Source organism: Perca flavescens, chromosome 6 (assembly GCF_004354835.1).
Source record: "Perca flavescens isolate YP-PL-M2 chromosome 6, PFLA_1.0, whole genome shotgun sequence".
In the NCBI taxonomy this organism is placed as follows: domain Eukaryota; kingdom Metazoa; phylum Chordata; class Actinopteri; order Perciformes; family Percidae; genus Perca; species Perca flavescens.
Window position 1 is genome coordinate 18,340,117 of NC_041336.1, and position 25,018 is coordinate 18,365,134.

At 40.9% G+C, this 25,018-nt stretch overlaps 1 protein-coding gene across 2 annotated transcripts; it reads right to left on the bottom strand.

Moving 5' to 3' along the window:
- Positions 1–3,080: 3,080 nt before the first annotated feature.
- Positions 3,081–23,348, bottom strand: zbtb7b (zinc finger and BTB domain containing 7B). Of its 2 annotated transcripts, XM_028580842.1 has the most exons (4): positions 23,112–23,348; positions 20,967–21,072; positions 3,901–4,976; positions 3,081–3,761 (listed from the first exon to the last, which is right to left on the bottom strand). In XM_028580842.1, exons 2-4 carry the CDS (start codon positions 21,066–21,068, stop codon positions 3,134–3,136), a joined length of 1,806 nt encoding a protein of 601 aa, XP_028436643.1. In that variant the 5' UTR covers positions 21,069–21,072; positions 23,112–23,348; the 3' UTR covers positions 3,081–3,133. The 2 variants fall into 2 exon arrangements, with proteins under 2 accessions (XP_028436643.1, XP_028436644.1); XM_028580843.1 differs by lacking the exons at positions 20,967–21,072; positions 23,112–23,348 and adding an exon at positions 6,542–6,778.
- Positions 23,349–25,018: the final 1,670 nt, after the last annotated feature.

Here is a 25,018-nt window from a genome sequence, read left to right on the forward strand (position 1 = left end):
CTATTTGCCAACTAGGCCTTTTTTCCCAGAAGACATTTTGACTAATACAGGCCTACTTTTACGAATAACATTCACAATGGCTCAGTTCTATTCAGGTGCCCCAGTAAGCAATGACCGTGAGCCAGCATGCACAACATCAGGACCCTGAAACTGAACCAGCTGAATGTAATTCAGCCATCTAACATGTCAAAATGTGTGCTGTGAAAAAGGGACACAAAAAGGGAAAAAAGGACATCTGCTTCGGAGTCATATTATCATAAGTTACTAATGGAGCTTGACTGATAAATCACTGCATCTTATCACGTGTATTAGAGTACAGCACAGTATCGGCCAATGAGAAAGAAATGTCAGAACAGAAATGCCAAGGGTAAATTTAAGGTATTTAAAAAAATATTGTTTCCAGTACACAGTTTGTCCACCAGAGAGCACAAGTCAACTGTAAAATTTCCCAACCAGCACACATCTTGGTCACTCAACAACTCTTTAATGACCAAATTAACTACTTTTTACTAAAGCCTTTACTAAAAAGGGTTGTTTTGTATAAATTAAACACAGAAAAGATCAAGCTGAGATATGTTTATTTATTTTCTTTACATTTATTGAAACAAATGATGGGAAAATTAATTCATATCTCTGAAAAGGTTCCACTAAAAACTGAAAGACAAAAATGTATCCCTGATAGCGGGGTCTCTACACAGACCAGACCCCATGTCCCCTCACCGAAGCCAAGAAAACAAACAGCTCACAAAGAAACACACACTTCACAGCTGGCATCAGTTAACCCTCATTCATTCACAAAGCTCCGACTGGGAGCACAAACACCCTTCACGGATAGTACCAACTGTCATACTGCCATTCCAGTAGGACTGGTTCCAGTAAGGCCAGGAGTTTACCATCATACATATTATTTCCCTATTTTTTTTTTTATCTCATCATAAGGTTTAATTCATTTGATTTTCAATCATCAAATTATACAAAATCTCTTATTTTGAAACTACTGGCCTTACGCTTACATGAAGAGTGTCAATCACCCGACAGCACCAAACCATTCTTCCCATTTTATATTGTGTATAATCACTTAGTGCATTGCTCAAGATTTCCTGAGAGTAGTTGCAGCTCAAAAAAAAAAAATCTAAGGCAACTTCATCCCAATATATAATATATTGACTATAACTCTGTACTATTATGCAGGAGGAAGAGTATTCTATGTATGCAGGTTTTAAAGAAGTATTTCAATCACAATCTTAAATGGAATTGAGAGAGTTAATGGACTAGATATTGGAGGTCAGACAAAAAGGCTTGAAGCTCTCAAATCTCATAGTGCAAATAAACTGGAAATTTAAAAAAAAAGGTTTACTACACAACAAGGAACGGATAGTGCACACAGAGTCAGACCAGCATGACTGCTACAGCAGGTTCTGACTACATGGTTTTCAAGAGATTTGGAAATAAAAAGGACAACTGCTTAAGCGTTTAAAACCATTAATGATTGCATTACATCCTGCAAAAGGCCTTAATGTACTGGTCCAGGGAAAGCATGATGCAAACTAAAAAGGTTTTTGGTCAAAGATAGATTAACTCAAATGATAATGGCCCCTTTAGAACAGCGGTGGCCGATCTGTAAGAACTGCCATGTTAACATGTGTTACACTACTATACATGTTAAATTAACAACAGAAAAGCATGCTGAACATGTCAAACAACAAGTCATTTTGTGTTCCAGTTTCATCGAAGGTTTTAAACCCCCTGACTTATTCTTTGCTCTGTTCCCTTCTCTCTACCCCGGAGGATGGAATGTGCCTGTATTATTGCAGTACCTGACAGGGTTAAATGTGCAAAGAATGCATTTGAGGATGAATTGTCAAAAGAAGACACGCAGCCCATAAAAAAGGCGTTCACTTATATGGAAATGTTGAGTCAAAATCTTTATCGCAATGCAGCTTTTTCTAAGACTTGTGATCTGTGTCCCACCCTTGGATTTGGTATTATAAAAGAGTTTCAGCAGAAGAACCATAATAAATAACAATAAATAAATAAGTACAGAAAAGGGGGAATGCCAACTCTTTCATCCCCTCACCTTTTTTGCCCCTTTTCCATATTTCTTTTCAAACAAGGAACCCAAATGAGTGCATTGATAATCCACAGCCTTTGGGAAAGGAAGATATGTCTTCAACATAATCAACATGAACTCATTGACCCAGACTTTGTCTATTTTGGTCAGGCATTTAACACAGAGCTCTACGGCTCTGAAACACTCAAACATGGAAGCAGATTCTTTCTCATGGCTATCAAAACAGTTGGGAAGAGTCTTCTCTTTAAACCCAACATTGGCTACAATTCACCTCTCTCCTCTCCTGTTAACTTAAGACTTAAGAAAACAGTTGAACTAAAAATCTTTGGTTCAAGCACCAAGTCAAAGCAAAGATTACCACTAACAAGAAAAGACACAACGAACATTATTGCTGACAATGTACAGAATTAGTTTGATTAATTGCACTGCCTTTCTAATGATAACCACCAGAGGACAGCGGGCACACAAACTCATTCTTGTGATCTAGGAGCTATGACTTTTGAATTGCACCTGCATCAATACATTTGTGTTGTAACTAAAATAAACATCTTTAAAGATCCCTTCATGTTGTAGCTCCGGATGTTAGTTTGCATAGTGAAAAGCATCCCAGTTACCACACACGCAACACACGCATGTCCAGCTAGAAAAATCAAATCAAACAGCTCAAACCTGAAATACATAAAATTAAACAGCAAACGAGAAATAAAGTCTAAAAAGACAAATGAAATCAAAATGCAAAGAGCCAGAAGACAAACATTTAAAATATCTAAGAAAACCCGTTTTCCATTTTTTTTTCTTTTAATAACATTTAGTTGTTTTTTATTTTTTTAAGCGCTCTCTATATTGGAGCAGAAGGTCATTAGTCCAGCCACCTGAGTGAGATTTTTTTTTACTGTGGATGCTTTACCACACAGACACACACAGATACACACACACACACACACACACACACACACACACACACACACACACACACACACACACACACACACACACACACACACACACACACACACACACACACACACACACACACACACACACACACACCCCCTCTTGTCACTATTCCTCCTCCTCCGCTTCTTCTTCTTGAATTTCCTCTTCGACTTCGTCAGCCCATCGGTCCTGCTGCGCAGCCGGCGAGTGGGTTCCTCCTGGATCTTCTCCCTCTGCCTCTCTGCCCCCTCGCAGCTCCAGACCTCGCAGGAAGAGCTCAGGGTAGCCCGCCAGCCTGTGAGGCCCAAGTTGAGCCAAAGCCTGAAGGGCGAGAGACCGCTCCCTCTCGTCACCTGGAAACATCAGCGGGGGGCCGACACCGGATCCACTCCCGCCATCCAGCATCGTGCGAGGGAGAAACGCGGAGGAGTGGGCCTGTAAAGACAGAGCCTCCAGAGGGTTGGACTGCTCTCTCCCGCCTCCTTCCTCACTCCCATCCTCCCCAAGCTCAGCCCCACGTCTGGGCCGGCGTGTGCGCAGCTCCAGGCAGCTGTCTCCCTTGCGGTGACGCTGGAGGTGGTCCTCTCGGGCAAAGGCCTTGTGGCAGAGCGGGCACTCGAAGGGCCTCGCCCCACTGTGGAGGGACAGGTGGTTTTTGAGGTCGTATGAGTGGAGAAACCGGGCAGGGCAGTGCGGGCAGGGGTAAGGACGCTCACCAGTGTGTTTCCTCATGTGGATCTTCAACTTGTCATTCCTAATAAAGGGAAAAAAGGAAAGATAAAGAATGAGGGGCAGAAAAGAAAGAGATAAACATCTACAAACACACAACATCAAAACAGTTTTTTGTGTGCATATTATGTAGTATATATTATATATGTGAGAATTTTCTGTACCGGGTGAAACGGACTCCGCAAGCAGAGCATTGGAAGGGCTTCTCTCCAGTGTGTGTCCTCATGTGTCGGGGCAGTTTTCCTGCTCCATGGATGATCTTTTGACAAACAGGGCACTGCTGGGGCGTCTGAGACTTCCTCTTCCTCCCACCTCCCGCTGCTGATGCCGCCGCTCTTCGATCAGCTACCGAGGTAGGTAAGGAGGTGCTTTCCATCAGCATACCATCGTCGCCAAAACCCTCCATGTCCTCATCCTCTGACAGCTTGTCGTTCAAGGGCAGGACAGGAGGAGGATGGTCTATAGGGGGGCGCTCATGCAGCCAGTGTAGAAGCCCTCCATTTAGTGTGGCCCCTCTACCTGGCTTTCTGATTGCACTGGAATCTCCGTTCTGCCTGGATTTGAGGCGATGCTCCTCCTGTTCAGGGCTCGGAGGCTGGGTAGACGGCAGGGAGCGAAGGCTGTCGGATGCAGGTGAAGGGTGCGAGACGGGAGAAGCAGGTGGTGGGTTCAAAACCGAGGAGTTGATGTGATGTGAACCAACTTTTTTCACCTTCTTTTTGTCCGTTTTTCTTCGGGACCCTCTCTCCACCCTGCTCTCTCCCCCCACCATCCTCTCAGTAGCTGTGTGTTGGGCTCTCTGTTCCTCTGCCGTCTCCCCCTCCACCTGAGCCGTCTCCCCCAGGATGTCTCTGCACGCATCAGCCACACACTGGATGCCCAGAAGCTGAGCCCCTCGCAGCACATCTCTCATCCCAGAGCTGGGGATGGTCAGGGTGGCAGTGTAGGCAAACTCCAGCAGGGCGTCCAGAGCGTCGGGTGCCACACAGTCCAGCTGGCACACGCTGAAACCTCCTCCGCCCTCGCCGCCCCCCTCCTCTGCCCCAAACAGCCGGCGGAAGTAGAGACTGACGGCGGCCATAACAGAGCGATGAGTTGGGTAGCGTGCCCCGCGGGACGTCAGAGTGAGGTCACAGAGTAGTCCTGTCCTCCTCTGGTCATTTAGGTGGGACAAGAGCTCGTTGCTGTGCTCCGGGAAGGGGATCCCAATCAGACCGTCCTCTCCTGGAGACATTGCCACCTGTGTGAACAAAAGGGGAAGATGAGGTAAGTGGAGGAACTGAGGTCTGAGCAAATCACAGTTTTGTACCGGTCACAATCTGCATTTAATATGAATAACGTTTCTTTTCCTATGAACTTTATCATTCATTTTGTTCTATCTTTGCAACATTGAAAGAATACCCTTCTTCTTTCAGAGAGCTTAAAAGTACCTAAACGTAAATCTTCTGTAGCGTGACACAAGGAGTTTCTTTCACGTGAGGGACAATTTAAACCGGACTTGGCAACAACTCTACCCCCTTATCCTCCCCCCCCCGCCTGTACTTTCTCTCCAGATTACTAAATCAGGAGGCGGCGATTTTGGTCAGTGAGATGGGGGTTGGGACACCAGAGGACAAATGCAATGGAGATGACAGAGTCAGCTGCAAAATATAACAACAAGAAGATGAAGAAATAATCATTGGAGAGAGAGAGAGAGAGAGAGAGAGAGAGAGAGAGAGAGAGAGAGAGATAAAACCAAGTGATCGATTACAATGACACGGGAAGGATGCCGGTTTAAGCAATGTCCTTTATGTGCTGTAACCAAAGGGCAGTAGGCTAATTCCCGTGTGAAACCTTTATAGCATTAGCTGTTTGATTAAAATACCTGGACAAGACAAGACAAGAGAGGGACAAGTGGAGGAGAGAGAGAAGAAAGAAAAGCAAGCAAGGGACAAGGAGGAAGTGACAGGCAAGAGTGGGTGAAAGGGGGGAGTACCAGTGATAGCACGAGGAAGGAAAAAAACAGCAAGAAAAGAATTTATGAGTGACTGAAATAAAAGTACGTCACTCACAAACTTGATGTGCAACATTTACAGCACGGTCAGTTACTACATTTATTTCAATCCATTCGGTCTTTTTTTAACCCAGTAAAGCAGTTTTACGAGCAAATTTATTGACACAGAGGTACGAGTGTAATATCGTACTGCAATTTGACAATAACTTTATTTCTCTTTGTGAGACATAACGAGTTCTGGCGGAAATAACCTAACAACTCCCTTCTTTGGCTCCCTAAGCTCACACCTCACCCAGTCCACACTGTACCTGCTCAATAATATCTCTCACACACACCTGAGCAGACAAGATTTTCCACAAACAACTTCCCCTCCAGATTCCCCCTCCCTGCCCATCATCTCCCTCCCATAGCAACCGGCAGCCCCCTGGCCATCCAATAACAGTGTTCACACAGTGCCCAGAGGGCTCTGCACAACGACGGTACATCCACCTGACTAACCTGCTCCAAAACACACCCTATTAAATACACACAAATAGGCACAAGAGCGCGCGCACACACACACATACACCTACACATATTGCGTGCCAATCTGTGGCTCCCCCCACCCACTATTGTTAGATTTAACCTGTTCTGTGACGATCTTAACGCCAGCCTATTTTAAAACACATACTTGTTTAAATGTACTCCACCCATTTAACGGGTAAAAAAAAATAGAGTAAAAAGTACAGCCAATTAAATAAATACCTCTCACAAATTTGCCGGTATCAAACCTCCCAAATGTTTCTCATCCCCTGGACAAATGTTAATCCTACCTTCCCAGTCTTCATGGGCATGGGCACAGTCAGCTTGAGACGAGGTATCGTTTGTCTCACGGCATCCATCTTTTTGCTCTTTACAACTCTTCTCCCTTCGCCGTCTTTGAAAAGAGACTTTTTTTCTTTCCTATTGCCTTCAACCCTTAGACGTGTAACTTAAAAAGGTCTGATCTCTTTGTCAGAAGTTGGGGTTAAGCGTTCATCCTTGGGGATGTCTACCTCTTTTGCACATTCTGTCACTTACTCTCCTTCCTGTTGTATCAAAAGAGGGTGCACGCTGACGAAGGCAGATTCGAGATAACCCTCCCCTCCAGGTCGCCTACGCGCCCCCTCTCTCCAAAACCCAACGGCCCATTTTCCGAACACTTTCCGATAAACACCATCTCCTCGTCAACCTCTCCCTGTTCAGAAAGAGGCCAACAGGTAGATGGGGAGTAGCGTAGCGAAGGTCATGGCATTACTACAGATGATCTAGAATAAATAACCTTCAGGCTTCAGACCACACACACATTAGTTGAACTGGTTTGGCAGGAAGGAAACAGGCACATGCAACCAAAACACCTCAGAAATACCAATATGTTTTTTTTAGTCAACTCACAGAATGTCAAAGTTAAACAATCATGTAAGAACCAAAATCATATTGACATTATGAGTCATATTACACCCAGGAACAAACATTCAGGTAGGTGCAATATGAGTTAAACCATATTGCATCGTACCGCAGAGACAAACTGGTGCAGTAAGCTCTTTCTTTTGAAACCTTAAACGCCTCAGAGTGCTCTTTATAGGGTAACACCATGGCCTCTACAACAGATATTTATTATTATTTGTTATTTTTGCCAAAGCATTTTCATAAGAGTTATCTCTACAACTTGAGGCAACAAGGACGCCATGTGTTGTGGCAGCCGCTGATACAAAGAGTGAGGAAGTTAGGGGCATTTGACTCTTGCACGCACAATTGTTGTTTATACATTTACACCATACTAAAGAAACTATTTTGATAATGGATCAATAATTTAAGCCAAAAATCCTTTGGTTCCAGCTTCTCAAATGTGAGGAGTGTCTGCTTTTCTCTGTCTTATATGATTGTAAACTGAACATCTTTGGGTTTTGGATAGTAGATAGAAAGTTGCAATGGGACATTTTTCAATATTTTCTGACATTTTATGGATAAATCTTTAGATGAATCGTTATCTGCAGCCCTACATAATACACAGATGTATAATAAGATGCTGGAAAAAGCATCGGTGGGAAAAAAAAAAATTCCATTAGAAACTCACCACCTAAGACTCTGTAGGACAAAGTGTAAATGCATCCCTTGACCTTGTATGCGTACAGTTTGTCTCATTGTAAGTAGACACAATAACCAACCTGAATGTCACATTTAAGGATCACAATCAAAAGCTAATCATTGTTTAATCCAGTCCACAGAAAACAGGATTGTTGCTGACAATTATCATGTGCATAAATACACAATATGTCACGTTTTGCCCAATTTCTGAAATGCCCTCAAGAAGCAAAAAAGTTGCTAAAACGCGAAACCCAGAAATCTTGAACAAAGCAATGCAGACAAGTGAGACACAAAGGGGTTTCAGGAGGAGCACACAACAACGCAGGTTAAATTTCCGGCACAGAGGAGAAAAAAAAAAAAAGCACCATGGGTGGTTGGTGGTTCGAGCTAGTTATTTTAGGCATATTCCATATTCTTTAGAACACAGGCGTGTTCGGAAAATTGCAGAGAAGTTGCAATGATTCCCATCAGTTTTCTGTCTGTGAGTCACTTAATACTGACACATCATGACATGCACAACCACACACACAAACTACACACTGTAGATCCTCTCTTCTCCTTACTTGTCACCTTGTTTCTGTTTTATGTTGCTAACCAAGGACATGTCTGCATAAGCTGCCTAATCTTGCAACACATTGTTACTAATGTTAAAAGCAGCCCACAGGCAGATACCACAAACTCATTTTGTCTTGCAAACAAAATAATGTTAGTTCACAAGACCACTTTCAACTACGATTATGAAACATAATTACATAATTGTAAGTTTGTTCGTGTTAATTAGGGATCAGTACCTTAAAGTCAAATAACTGATATCACTGTGTGCCCTAAGGTGTGTCCTTTGAAGTCACCACAAAAAAAAGCTCACTGAAAAAATATTTTATCTCTCGAAAATCTGCCATTTTTTCCACTTTTTAATGCATTTAAGGCTAGAGTTAAGATATCATCCTTCCAACAATTTGCACTTATCTCTTTTTTGGGTTTTTTGTTCTCACCTCCCACTCTTTTGTCGACGGTAGAGGAATTCACCTCCTCTGCAACTCTACGGTTTCCTCATCCCTTGCTTTCATTACGTGCACACGCTTCCTCTCTCTTAACAACAAGGATTAATTTGTTACCTTATTAAAAAATAATGATAACACCTGGAGATGTTTAATCATATTGTCTTTATCCAACTGTCAGGCCAAGTGTCTTGAACCTAAAGCTGCAACTGTAAAAATCAATGAAACATGTTTCGAAAAGAACCCTCCGAGGATTCGTTTTTACTGAAGAAGGAAATGGAAACTTAAATCCACCATTACTGTCCACTGCAACGACTTGGTGTAACTCCCAAAAAACTTTGACACACATTTGTTTGCAGGCCAGGAAAATTACAGCAGCAGGATTGACCAAACCTGCACACAAAGATGTATTCTTCAGTAAAAAAGCAGGTTACAGTATCCATCTTCTATATCATGAAATCCCTCTGTACACGCTCACAGTGTGTGATGACTGGAACTAGAACTGTTATGTTATTTTTATGGGTCTTATTTTCCGTTAAAGGCCGTAGGTTTTGCCAGTCCACCTCAATTATATCAGGCTCCAGCGCTAAGGGGGAAAATATGACTTTATACTGTTCACAGAAAACTGTGGCTGAGAGGGAGGAGAAATTTTATGAATTCTGATGTCAGATGTTTTCCAAAGTGCCTGTACGTGTGTGTTTGTAACTTGTGTGTGTGTATGTTGGTAAATGTGAGCATTTATGGTTGGTTGCATGTGTTGTGATGACTTTCTCACTACTCTCCGTACTTAAATAGCCAAGAATATGGATAATTCTTTGACTTTAACAAAGTCATGAATTAAAATGTAATGTGAAAGGTGTAAGAGTGAAATTTTCAAAAGCAGATGTTTTTTTAGCTATAATATTTTGTGTTTTTATATCCCAAATGTTAGGTTGCCTGTATGGAGATACATTTCTAAACATTGTAGCAGCTCAAATACATAAAACCAATGTACTTATTACAGTAACATGCTCACAAATAAGGAGCAGTTGTCCATTCTATTCAGCAAATCATTCAGATAAAACCACTCCTTGAGACGTTATTCATAACCACAACATAACAAATTGTGATGCTAAACTACCACTGTGCCAGAAAAACAACAAAGCGAACAAACCCATGGAAAGTAAAAGCTCATACCGTTTCTTCTCCACACACTCGTCTTCCTCTCACCACTTTTCTTCTCTGAGACAGATGTGATTTTAAGAGTTAAGAAAGTTTTCACCCTCTTTACACCTCACTTATTTGGGGTAGTGTGGTACTGGGACACCTTCTCTGAGGAAGAGTAGGGGAGGAGGAAACCGGGGGGGATGAGAAGAGATGTGAGTACACACGTCTGCCAAACCAAAGCTGCACTCAGGCCAGTGGAGCACTCTTACAGGACTATCAAAGTGCAAAACCTTCACGTTTAAGTAACAAATATACCCCAAAACTACACAAGCTGACACATCCAGGTCTTCTAAAATTGCAGGTCGTCTTTACCAGGACCTAAAACACAAGCTCCACCCGCTCTGTGTCCCAACAGTTCCCTCCGGACTGAACATTTGCATCCTACCAGGAGATATAAAAACAGATGCGATCCGGGTAAAATTTGAATCTGCATTTGAATTTGTCAAAGACAAGACTTGAGACGCCATCATGATAATTCGAATGATTGCACCCTGCCATGACAGGACATAAAGAGGAATTTAAAAAAGGAGAAGTCCAGTAGGCTACTGAGAAGTTCTGTCTTTTATTAAAGAAAGACCCTGCAACAGAGCCCTCCTTACTGTAACTGGGGCATTATATGGTCTGTGTGTGCATGAACGCATGCGCACATTGTGGTCTTAGTTCCAAGAACACATTACATTATTCATTTGGCTGGCAGAGCAGAGGCCCTTATCCCCTCGCCCTCACACACACCACAAACTCTCCACTGCGAGCTACAACAGCAGCCAGTTTGCATGCCAGACCTGAACACCAATGTGAATCTACAGGAGGATTATCAGCTTATCAACACATGGGACGAGACATTTGGGTGCACATATATACAGTCGGTCCCGTAATATTCACCAACTTCTCACCTGAAGTTTATGTCTTTTTACATAAATTAGCTTTTTTCATCAAATATCACAGTATGAAATTTTAATTTTTTTTTGTATTAGTAATTAAGAATATTTTTGGGATGAATATTAATGTTTTTTAGAAGATATTTTCTGATTTTACTCAGTTAAATTACAGCAGAGAATAATTATATTTTGTTGTAATTTAGCCTTTAAGACCAGGAAAATACAGAATTTATGCTGCAAATCCCTATAGATTATAGTGATATATTACCCGGTGCAACACGACATACTGTACCATCAGACTCTCATTTATTGTTTTTGCAATTCATTGCAACTAAAGTTAAGAATGTTTCCTGGCAATTTTGCTCACTAGGCTCCCTGTTTGAAGTTTTTAAAAATACACAGAGTGGGAACATAATAGATTTTTCTGCCCACTTCTTTTTCAATCTTATACAATGTAAAAGGTACTTCTTCCTTACAGCTTTTGATTCTGAAGAAACTTTATGTGACCACTCTGAAACCAATGATTCAGTAAAGTTATTTCCCTCTAAAAATGAAAACAAAAGAATTTAGTGCTTTAGTTTTTTCTAAAATGAGTGTAATGTGTAAAATGTCTGTCATGTTTGTCATTGTGAAATTAGGAGACAGCAGGAGTAGGAAAAGAAATAAATCTGAGGTTGGAAAGAGGAAAACGGTACGAGATTTGAGAAGAGACAACAAAGGGAACATGAGGGAGGTATGTTTTCTAAAAACACACATGTTCTTAGAAATCACACAAGAAAAAGGAGGGTATGGGGGAGGAGAAACACATGAGAGTGAGTGAATGGGGAGTGGGTGTAGTGAGATACTCTGAGAGATAAAAAGCAGAGAAGAGGGGAGGTTAAGACAGGAAAATCTAGTCCCGACCTCGAACAATCTGTGTTAGCGAGGAGACATGAAACAAGAGGAGACAGAGTTGAGTTACAAGGGGAGAGGAAGGGGGAAGGGACAGAAAAAGAGAAGGGAGAGGAGCTGCAGTGACATGACGACTGGGAGATAAACTGAGCAAGAGGTGAACACATGCACACAGCCACAGGAAGTAGCAAGAATCCTTGCAGGTGTGGGTGTGCGTGTGCGTATGGGTGTGTGTGCAGATGTCTGGGGGAGAGATGTGGTAGCAGTTACCTCTAACATTAGCATCACCAAAAGGGAGTTTCACCCTAAGATGGAGAACACAGATGTGAGAGAGGAGGCATGCTGACGGAGTGGTTTCGCACTTTACTCTGTCTTTTAGCTCCTTATCTGGTCAGCAGTTTCTATCCCCCCCAAACACTCCACTGTGTGTGTGTGTGTGTGTGTGTGTGTGTGTGTGTGTGTGTGTGTGTGGAGCGTCAAGGTGTGGGCGAATCACACACTGTACCTCAATTAATATGCAAGAGCAGGAGAGAAACTTGATTTTTGCGCATGTGGTTTTACTGACGTTAATATACCTGATGAGCTCATGCGAGTTGATGAAGTTGAGGAACGTTTCCTCTGAGACAACTGATTACACTGCATGTGAAAAACTGTAATGAAAGCAACGAAAGCGTGATAAAGTAACCTTGCAGTTAAATGTACAGTAATTCATCAGCGTGCTTGTTGTAACTGAGCGGGGGTGTTCTAACATGTCGGCCTGTGGTACAACAGATGAGCTGTGTAGGTGTCAATCGTGGAGCAGAGCACCAAGCGCAGTAACTCAGCTCAAATTCACAATCCAGTTATTTTACACCCAGCATTTACATGGAGAGCTAACTAAATTAATTCTTTCTTGATGACATTTTTTTCAACGATTGAATGAATGAATATTATATATAGCAACAGTTTTGAAACAAATTTATATTTTTATATACATTTTTAATGATCTTGCCTTACAAATTTGATTAGGCTATGAAACTATAAAAAGGCCAAGGAGGAACATGTGGCTTTTCATCTAGAATAGACACAGAAACAAAACAATGTATAAATAAAAAAAATAAAAATACTGTCCCTTTAACATACTTTTTTGTGTATGTAGGGTGCTATTAAAAGGACATACATACACATATATACAGTACAGGCCAAAAGTTTGGACACACCTTCTCATTCAATGCATTTCCTTTATTTTCATGACTATTTACATTGTAGATTCTCACTGAAGGTATCAAAACTATGAATAAACACATATGGAATTATGTACTTAACAAAAAAGTGTGAAATAACTGAAAACATGTCTTATATTTTAGATTCCTCAAAGTAGCAACCCTTTGCTTTTTTTGATAACTCTGAAAACCCTTGGTGTTCTCTCAATGAGCTTCATGGGGTAGTCACCTGAAATGGTTTTCACTTCACAGGTGTGCTTTGTCAGGGTTAATTAGTGGAATTTCTTTCCCTTATTAATAAAAAAGCAAAGAGTGGCTACTTTGAAGAATCTAAAATATAAAGTATAAGTTTTATAAGTTTTCAGTTATTTCACACTTTTTTGTTAAGTACATAATAACATGTGTTCATTCATAGTTTTGATGCCTTCAGTGAGAATCTACAATGTAAATAGTCATGAAAATAAATAAAAAAAACGTATTGAATGAGAAGGTGTGTCCAAACTTTTGGCCTGTACTGTATATATATATATGATGTTTTTAAAAAGGGAAAAGTAATGTTAAATTTGCATTAATTACCGTAAAATTTTTCATATTCTGACCTGTTGTCATTTTCTAAAAATGTTTTGCTGAATGGTTTGTTTGAAATTGAAATAAAACGTAATAAGTAATTCATAAAATAATATATATATCCATAAACTGTGAAGAACATTTATTAAGTAGCCTCAGTTTTTTTCCAAGCCTGTGTGTGTGTGTGTGTGTGTGTGTGTGTGTGTGTGTGTGTGTGTGTGTGTGTGTGTGTGTGTGTGTGTGTATATATATATATATATATATATATATATATATATATATATATATATATATATATATATATATATATATATATATATATATTTGTGTGTGTGTGTGTGTGTGTGTGTGTGTGTGTGTGTGTGTGTGTGTGTGTGTGTGTGTATTGAAATGTAAGCATCCGTGCATTTACAGTTGGACAACATACCAAGAACAACCAACAATATCATTTAATCTAATTCAATAGCTCTATAATTATTATAAATCCCTTTGTAAGGCTTAAAATAAAAACATTTAAACTGCTTTTGAGGCCGCACTCTAATTTTATCCACTTAATAAAACATGCAACAAAACAATCTAAAACAAACACACACAAATTGCTGCTGCAAAAATGACCGTAGAACGGAATCTACAACTCTAAATATTTAAAATATTAAAACTTCACAAAAGCAGCTTTTTTTTTTTTTTTTTTTTTTTTTTTAAAAAAGGTTTTGTTCCCCTACAGACACACAGAAATCTCTAAATGTATGTACGTGTATGTAAGTGTAGATTACTGTGGGTGCACTCGTGTGTCTGTGTGGGTAAGTCTGGAGATGTTTGGAAGATACGACTCTCAGTAGGTTATTTCTTCTTATTTAGAGCGGCTGTGGCTCAGGTGGTAGAGTGATTCGATCCCTGGCCCTGCAGTCCCATGTTGAAGTGTCCTTGGGCAAGACAGTGAACCCCAAATTCCTCCCGATGCTGCGCCATCGGTGAGTAAATGTGTGAATATTTATCTGATGAGCAGGTGGCACTTTGTATGGCAGCCTCAGCCACAGTGTATGAATGGTTCCTTTTACTATGTAAAAGTGCTTTGAGTAGTCGTCAAGACTAGAAAATGGGGATTGTTTTGGAGATGAGGTGGTGGGATGGGGTAAAACAAAAGATGGGCATTTACGGTATGATGTATACAGTTTCTCAGCGTGTATTCAAATAACTACTCTGCCTGTGAATATCTTCATGCAAAGAATGAAAAAAATAATTGCAAAAGAAATGTATTCAATATGAATGAGATGTCTTCAACCAAAGAAAGATGAATGGTGGCTGCAGAAAACAGAATCAGTTTTTGAACTGAGCTTTTTAGTTTGCACATATCTGTTGATGAGAACACGTTTAGAAAAACATAAAATTGTTTCAGTGCATGTGCTGTGTCTTAAGTTGCCACATCACTGGGAGGGTCTCAACAACTGCTGCTGCTCTCCTACACAAATGACGTCCCGCTTCAGAGAAAGATATTGCAAAAGCACTGGACACACACACACACACACAAAAAAAGAGAGAAATGTTGCAAAACTAACTGATCTGATCAGTTTCCTCTTCCTGCGCTCAGTAAAGATGGTCGGCCACTAGAACCGATGAAGAGATAAATGGAAGACAAAGTGACAGACAGAAAAAGAGCAAAAACAGCTCTGACAGAGATTCAATAAAAAGCTTTTCTGATCTTTAGAAGCAGAGAGAAGAAAAAAAAAAAACAATTAGACATGAGTGAAAGATGTGGCACCTTCCTGATAAATAAGTTTAATGGCATGGTAGTGAACTACTCTTTTACTGGAATTACAATCCATGAATTATAGCTGACCTTCAGAATAACTTGGAACCAGAGAGCTGCGTAAGTGCAAAAACGACAACAGATAACGCATAACTTCTCTTCCTGATGGACGTCTCATAGTGAAATCGTGATTTTCTCTTTCAGTCTGAATGAAGGATGTTTGACGAGCATTTCTTGAGGGGAGGATAGAAGGAAAAAGTGATAAAAGAAATACGTATTTGATTACATAAGTTTGGTCTATAAATCTGCTGTCATATGTCCTTTCTGCAACAATAGTGATGTTTGTTTTTTAAATAATTACACAAGTTACTTTTTTTTTTTTAAAAAGGGATGGTATGCAGCCTTTTTGGAATAAAAGCCTCTATTTGCTGCTGGATTTCCCCCTTGAACATCACACATGAAAGGGGTCAGTTTCAACAGCAACAACTCCCCTTGCCTGCTCATGTTTGGGTGTTTATTCTCACTTTCCTTGAAGTGTTGTCTCACTGTACCTATTTATGATAACCGCCTGCTCAATGTGTACAGAAACTCGAAGAGCTGAATCATGATCACTCCTTCAGCCTGTAGCTTTTTTTTTCGGCCTGTTTTCTCTCTCTCTCTCTCTTCTCTTCTCTGACTCTTTACAAGAAGAAGAAGAGTCATGGCCACCTGCCAATTGGTTAACGCTGGGTGGCGTGGGATGCGAGGCTGGTGGTCGAGAGAGAAGGAGGGCTGTCAAATGCTACAGAAACTCATGACTGAAAAGAGGAAATGGCAGATACATAACTTCCTCTATTGACACAGATCGAGTGGGGGCAAGACTCAACTGTAGTAGCAGCAGAATGGATTACGGACACCATGTAGTCACCCCTGTGCCATCACTGCCTCAATGTGGGGAAACAACTGCCATATATGGTGAAAATGCGGCGTTTTTGCAGAGGTCAAATGCACATGGTCATGGTTTATGCACATGTTTAAATAAAGGGGACTTCCAATCATAAAACTAATAAGTTACAGCATTGAATAATTACCATGACTGAAAATAAACCATGGACCAAAATATATTCTTCTTGAGAAGCATAGCCCCACTTCCTGCATTGGATGACACACCAGTCTGACTGCAGAGGTGTAATTTCTCCTTGTTTGTTGCATGAACAAAGTAAGAGTAGGGAATAGAGAGATTTTCTCGGAATAAAGGTTGGTGCAACATAGACAAAAAGCCTGAGAAAAAAGGTGAGACACCTTCAAATATTAGGGGCAAAGTTAAAAACTTTTACTTTTTTCTCCCTCCCCCGTTCTGTCTCTCTCTCCCCACCTTCCTCCCACTCAGTCGGTTTGTATGAAACTGAAAGACCCATGTCTGAAATGGGGGAATTTATATGGGCTCACATGCCCTAATTAACGCATTTCCTGGAACCGTGTGCATGCATGTTTATTTTTATATATATATATATATATATATATATATATATATATATATATATATATATATATATATATATATATATATATATATAAATAAAAATATAAAAATATAAATGTAAGTGTGTGTGTGTGCGTTTGTGTGTGTGTGTCTGTATGCATGTGTTGGAAGTGTGCGTTTGTTCCTCGCCTGACAGACCACTCAATGTCACTTCCCCCTACCCTCCAGTTCACGGACACATGGTTGTCACCAGTCATACTCCAGCAAAGCCAGAGTCACATGATTTGTCACACCAACTTGCCCATCACACACACAAAAATTCTAACCCAACTCAAATGAAATACGAGTGTCGATGACTATACTTAACATATAATCATTTTTTACACTAAATGTCAAACAGAGGATTGTACACCACTTATTCATCCACTCTACATTTGTATTAAAGTATTTTAAAATAGGGTTTAGCAGGAGAGACATTTCCATGTTGCCTCTAACGATGATGGGCAGTAATCAGGACGAAGGCTGGTTTGTAGTTGTTTTATAGCTGAAATCAGTAAGCGTTAAAACACTAAAAACAATGCATTACGTGTGGTTGGAGATGCTCTTTATGCTACAATAAAATCTTCTTCAACTTCTAGAATATAGAAGAATATATACACATTCACATTAAAGACAAGATATTCTTTGGAGCATTTTGTGTAAGATTTTCATTTTATGGTCTTCTCAGTACGTTAATGATCATTTGAAGAAAGGAATATCAAAAAGATGTATTCCTTGCTTGGTCTAATGTTGTATGAGGTCCAGCTTTAAGTGCTGAACCCTGGAGGTAAAATAATGTTGAGCCATAGGTTTCCTCTGTTGAACATTAACTAGAATTTGAATGACATTAAAAGCCTGAAAAAAAAAGTATGTGCATGTAATATGCTTTATTAATTATTTATGAGGTAAAACAAACCATTACATTTGCTATCTATAATTTGTATGTTCTCTAATAAAGTACATTATTAGTTACAGGAATCAAAAATTGAGATTTAAGCTGATCAACAAAAAAAAAAATGGTTTAATTTAATAATATCCAAATTCATTTTTTTTCCAGGTGCATTTTATTTGCATGTTTTTAAATTAGCTAGCATAACATTACCCTTAAGCTATAGAAGCTGTTAATGTTGTTGGCATTGGTATTGCTATATATATATATATATATATATATATATATAAATAAATAGGAGAAATGTGTCCTGGTATTACTCTTACTAACATCAATACACATGACTCTAAAGTTTCTCAAAAGCAGTGTTGCTTTGTTGCGATTATATCACATACCCAAAACTAGAGTCAAGAGACAAGAGTGTATTTTTGGCTTCATTCCCGAACTTTCTTTAAAAGCCAATTGCTGTTATAGAGCGCAAGCAGCCGGCAAACTACAGAGGAGTTAACTTCTAGGTTGCCTATAAAATATTCAACTGCCTGACCACTTTATTCAGCTCACATTTATTCCAAGGACAATGATGTTTTATGAAGCCCCTTCTCTCTAGCCATGCTATAAAGACCCCCACAACAATGTGTTTATGGTGTAAACTGCGGTATGACAGGCTGAATAAAACAGATATGGATTTAGTCGTTGATTGATTGATTTAGCCTGGATGATTCATATCATTCGTATACGTCTCTTCTTTGTGTTGCTCAGACAAACAGTGGGCTGAGGTCCATAAAATCAAATGATCTCCATCCACTTATCATCAATAATTTTGAAGTATATTATAACACTAAAACTGTGCATTTAGTGTGGTTAAAAATGCTCTTTATATAATAAAAATGTTGAAAACCCCAATGACATCTAAAACTCAATGACATCAGTAAAATTATATTCAGGTTCACATTACTCCTCCTCATGCTTAGGATAGGTTAAATGCAGGGACTAAATTGTTGTTCTGTACAATTGTATGTTATAAATAAAGTTTCTGAATAAATAAAGTTTCTTCTTATTACATGGTTGATCACATGGTTGATGGCATTTTAAACAAGTGGGTAAGCCAGCCTCCACAAAGCATACCTCCTATGGAGCCATTTTGTTGCTAAAAAGCCATCACCCGCCGTTAGCTTCCCATTGACTGTCATTCATTTTGGCATCACTTTTACAGCAAATAACTTTACATCTGAAGAATTTAAAGACTCTATTTGTCCATTGTTTATTTCTAAAGAAAGACAACAATGTATAAAAGGCTCCATTACCTTGTATCTCACGTTATGGCTCCGTAGCAGACGTTTTTGTAAAAATAGGCTAACTATTGTGTCATAACCACGCGACTTACGGTCGCATAGTAGAGGAATTACGGTACAGTACAGGAGAAGCTTGCCAGCAGTTTCGACTTACATGAGCTGTTTAAGTTTAATTACTAATGTTAATTAGCATTTTAGTTAGCAATAATTAGCCTGTGCATATGTTATCTCCTTACATATACCTACGCTCTCTGTCTCTGCAAGATTGGGAATGATTGAGATTTCTCTTGGCTCAGCTACCAGAAGACTTACAACTTTCAGACAAGTTGCTCAAGTCACATCTACATCGTCAAGCTCAGTTGGAGGCTGCGCAGTAATGCTCAGCCAGCACCGGAAAAGTGCTTCTAATTATACTTCACTGGTCTCCGTGGAAATCTACCGTGTCACATTGTCCATTTATTTAACTGTCTACGATGTTTAATGCATAGCAACAACAAGGTGAAACAACTTCACAAATGTGCAAAAAGTTATGAGATTCAGCGTTTACAGTGATTTCTGATTTATTTTAAAAAACATAAATGTAACGTATACATTTAAGATGAGATATGTATTTAATAACAAGAAAGTATTTTTGGACATTAAAGAAAGTCCAGTAGAATAACCAATGTGATCCATAGGAAGGTGTATAAATAGCATGTCACTTTTAAAAGGACATTTTATGTGTTATGTCTACGCATTTTAAGCTTTTCGCAAGTTATTTAATGCCCCATTCTCTTTCCCAACTCGTCAGTTGGTAGTCAACGTTGTGACTACAAACACACAAACCAAACTACATGGTTATGTTTAGGCAACAAAACTAAGTGGTTATGTTTAGCAAAATGTCATGGTGTTGGTTAAAATAAGTATAAGTTAAGTAGTCAACGTAGGGCTGGGCAATATATCGATATTATATTGATATGATGATATGAGATTTTGGAAATTCTAATATCGTAAATGGCTTAAGTGTTGTCTTTTCTTGGTTTTAAAGGCTGCATTATAGTAAAGTGATGTCATTTTCTGTGTTACCAGACTGTTCTAGCTCTTCTATTATTTTTACCTTTACCCACTTAGTCATTATATCTACATTACAGAAGATTATTCATCTTAAATCTCATTGTGAAGATATTTTGTTAAAGCACCAGTTGTCAACCCTATAATATCCCCACAGTATTGACATCGAGGTATTAGGACAAGAATATCGCGATATCTGATTTTCTCCATAACGCCCAGCCCTAAGTCAACGTAAATAAATTAACATTGACTTTTGGTTCCACACAGGACCCAAACAGCGGTCTCCTGGGTTATAGTTCTGTTTGTTTGTTTGACCCATCCATCCACCCACCCCGTCCTTCTCCCTATGCGGACTTTGCCGCTCTTCAGACTATGTCACAATATAAGTCAGTAGAGACTAAATCACAAGAAAAACAAACAATGCGTAGTGATAACATGTGAAATGACTTAGGAACTTGGCGTGTTATTCATATGCTATTTGGGGATACCAATCTGGAATAACATCACATTTTGCGACCAATCACCCCAATATGGTCCCACTGCATTGGTGCCACTGATTGGTTTCCCAAAAGTTTCTTAATGACATCACTATGATTCAAACATCGTTGAAGCTCGCACAATTGATTTAAATAAGAGGACAAAAGTCCAAAAGTGGACCTGTGAGTGTGGCCATTTGGAGCAGGTATTAACACATTTGCTTTTAAATGTGTTTGGACGACACTTTGTACCAACTATTTTGTTTGAGGGATACCAAACAATTAAGATAATCTTTGTCCCATTTTGCATCAATGGGCTAAGGTCTTTTGGGAAAACTTACCAAAATGGTTGACAGCATAAATAAAAGTGTGTTTGAAAAAGACAGGGACTTATTGTATAACATACACAGTAACATATGATGAGTAATTCCTACCTCCGGTCCATAAACCCAGGAGAAGATGGGTGCCTGCTTTCTTCGGCCTCTCGCTCGTCCCCCTCCTCTTTGGTCCTTTGCCTGGAGATCAGCAGAGGTCATACACCTAAAGGAAAAGGCACAAAAGTGTTTTAAAAAATGAACCTGATTTGATTTGAGCGTTGTTCATCAGAAAGTGGGGCTCGCATTCACCATTTATGTGAACAAAGACATGATTAACTTATAGAGTTAACACAAAGTGCTGACTAATTGAGGCACTTGTTTTCTTCTCTCTTGTAAAATAGGTTAGATTAAGCTACAGTGCGTGTGAATACACACACACACACCCACAAGCAATCATATGATGCAGATGTAATTTGGGGTTGAGGGAGGGGGGTTCTTGTAAAAGAGCAGAAATAAAAAGACAGAAACCGACTGCTTCCTACTTTGACTTCTTCTGAAAATAAGTTCTCCAACAGTCAGTGAGGTTGAGAAAGCACGCGCACACATGCGCACGCGCCCGCCCACACACACACACACACACACACACACACACACACACACACACACACACACACACACACACACACACACACACACACACACACACACACACACACACACACACACACACACACACACACACACACACAATCCTTTAAGGTGAGTGTGATTAACTGCATACTGTACTGTAGAGTTCCACAGCTCTCTAAGAAAAAATAAATTAGGCAAGGATATGGAGAATGTGTCTGAAGTGTAGATTCAGACTAAAAACACAATGATGAAGCGTCAGCAGGGAAACAAGAGATATCAGCAACGAGAAGCAGGCCTGTAGAAAGCAGAGCAGGACAGAGGTCGTGTCAGGACAGCGGGAACGAGGGATGAAGTACAGATGTCTAATTATGTTGCAGACAAAGTTAGGGCGAACAGAGCTGCATTAAGAATTTATTTCAAAACCCTGATAGCTCTTCCATATGTGGGTAGCCGTCCTAGCACAAGAGAGCATTGGATGTCCACTCACATGATGGCATACGCAGGGAACGAAACAGTGAGACAAAAAGAATACAAAAAGGACTTCTCTTCTCCAAACTGTTGTCCCTTTGGTCACAAGCTGAGGCTGTAGTCGATGTGGAGGCCGCTCAGAGGCCAAGAGGTGAGCCAAAAAACAAAAAAGCTGCGACAACACCTGAGCCTAGAGGGCATAAGGCATTAACTACCTGCATGGACAGCTAAAGATTTAACCAAACAGGCTGTGCCCAAGAGACAGGGAAACCAAACCCAAGCCAGTTGAGCTTGTTAGGCCGGTCTGTCAGAGGGGCGAGTCAGCAACACATCTACCTCTGTAACACACACACACACACACACACACACACACACACACACACACACACACACACACACACACACACACACAAAAGCCCACTTGCATGACAACCCTCCCCACCCATGAGGTAGGCAGGAGCCTTAACCCAAGTCTGAGCATATCCTTTTGTAACAGTAACAGGATTAAATTAAAACACTGGGTGCGCCATGGAGAAGAGGATGATGATGATTAACAGACCACTGAAGGGAGATCATTTAAGTGCAAGAGGCTAAAACCAACAGATCCACTGCGTGCTCTGCGTGCCCATGAGCAGCGGAGAGGCAGGTGATGTGCGTGAGAGCAGGTTAGGTTTTGGATGTCAGCCGGTGTTCTCAGCTATAATTAGCAGCAGTCTCCAGAAATGTACCCGCCGACCCTACTCTCCCTCTCTCACCTGGCCGCCGACACACACACACGCGCGCACACACACACACACACACACACGCGCGCGCGCGCGCGCGCGCGCGCGCAACAAACACATACACACACACACGCGCACGCACACGCAGCACCTGCTTCAAAACACACAGCCTGTACGTTTCATTTCAAAGCCCAGCTGAAAAGCGCAGTGTCTGTCTAATAAAGGGGACTTAATGCAGACGGGAGTTAGGCTACCGAATGCTACCTGTGACGTGGACAGTCCTCCCGTGACCCCGATCAGAACCGGGGAGGAGGGAGGCTATAGGTTGTGGCAAGCCGGTGCTGTCATGGCAAACAGACATGCTACTTATCATACATGACGTTTAACTTAAACGTGTGTTTTAATTTGCATTCAAATGACAGCAGTCAGGTGAAGCAGTTACCTGAGTGCCGGTGTGTCACCTGTTCAGACTCGTCGCCTCCCACCTGACCGTCCTCCACACTTCCTGGATTATTCCGTCCCACCCTGCTTAGCCTACTACTTCTTCTTCTTCTTATTTAAATTTTTTTTTTTATCCTCACAGCTCTTGTCTTTTCTTCTCCACCGGGGGGGTCACCGCTGCTTTCGTCCTCAGATCGACACCCGGGAGGTTTTAATCCTCGCCAAATCGTACGTCGGCGTTTTTCTAGTAGGTCTTCTCGTCTCTTGTCTGTGCAGACCGCCGGCTCTCTGGGCTGCTCTGACCCCCTGTGTGCTGCCTCCGCTGGCCCACTCCGACTCCCAGCTCCTTCTTTCTGAGAACCAGGAAGCGGCTTGCCCTACTTACACCCAGTCGCGGATTGGCTCTGGCAGGGCTGGAGAAGAGACCGCCGGGGTGGGCAGGGCACAGGGGAGGGAGGTAGTGAGGGAGGGAGAGAGAGGACGGAGGGGGTCCGACTCTGATGCGATAGGCCAGAAGCGGTGTCTGTCGCTGTGCCGGTGGCGGAGGGAGGAGAGAGGTGGGCAGGTTTGGAGACCCCGCTCCTCCTCCTCCTCCTCTATCCTTCGGGCATCACCGCGCAAAAGTGGGCGGATTGAATGATATCTGCATATTGCCTATACCTGTCAGATGCAAAAGCATTTCAGTTGAAAATACACTTACTGTCCCTCTTCCCCCTCCTCATTCACGACTCAGCAATATTCCCTTAGGAGCCATGTGGAGGGGACAACGATGGAAAAATGGAAGTCAGCCTATCCTACTGCATATAGGCCTATAGCCTACCAACTCCAAACGGGTGCTGGACTGAGGCAAAAAGATGATTCATGCTAAACGGAACCTATTGTGTTAAATGAAACTCTCACAGAGGATATGTCACATCCAGAGTGAGGAGCAGCAAAGGGCAACACCAGGGACTTTTTAAAATCTCTTCAATCAGAGAAAAAAAACATTGGCTATAAACTGGTCTAGTCGGTCTGCTAAAGAGAAAAAAGCAGTACCCTGTTTATGAACCTTTTTCTTTCCATAGAGAGAAAAGTGACACAAGCACAGACACTAAACAGCAGCCCTCATTTCACTGCTATTTTTTTTGAACACTTACCTAAATGCATCCTGTTTGAAGTGGTTATGGGTATGGGAATCACCTCGCTTTTTCAAAGTTTAAATCTCATCCTCTACTGTAGCTCCAGGAGTGTGTGTGTGTGTGTGTGTGTGTGTGTGTGTGTGTGTGTGTGTGTGTGTGTGTGTGTGTGTGTGTGTGTGTGTGTGTGTGTGTGTGTGGGTTTTCAAGTGAGGGTGCAGGAAGTCTATATATAATTTTGTGGTGAGCTCAACCAGCCCACCTATGACCACCCCCCTAACCTTAAATCTCTGCTTCTTCTGCGGTTGTGCTACCAGACAAAGACGTAAAACTATATGTGCACCACATGTTCCATAGATGCAACTGATTGTTAGTTTGTTATAAAGCGGTGGTTCACAGCCTGAGGGGTCACGAGATGATAAACAAAATAATAAATAAAATGTGCTGCTACACTAATACTGTTTATTTTTCTGACTTTTTTAATACTGTTTTTTTATTGTGAAATGTTGGATACTTTCATCTCTCCAGGCCTCTAAAAACTATTTACATGAAACAATCTGAAAACCCTTTGAACTGGAACAAAATATGCAACCTCCTGTGCCACTGCCAAGTTGGTCATGAATTGACGTTGCTGCTTTAAAAGTTGGGAAAGCATGTTTGAAAGCATGAGTACTTGCAGAGAGACTTCAGCCTGCTTGTAGATGAATGATTTGCGGATTAGGCCTATATCAATCCAGTGATTGAACTTGTAGGACAAGTATGCACAGATTGTTGCTATACCCATATAATGCAA

Excerpts from the sequence above, each read along its gene's own strand:
- zbtb7b (XM_028580842.1), bottom strand. The coding sequence starts at position 21,068 with ATGACCTCTGCTGATCTCCAGGCAAAGGACCAAAGAGGAGGGGGACGA. Across the intron at positions 4,977-20,966 it reads CCTGGGTTTATGGACCGGAG|GTGGCAATGTCTCCAGGAGA; the intron begins GTAGGAATTACT and ends TTGTTCACACAG. Across the intron at positions 3,762-3,900 it reads TGCGGAGTCCGTTTCACCCG|GAATGACAAGTTGAAGATCC; the intron begins GTACAGAAAATT and ends TCCCTTTATTAG.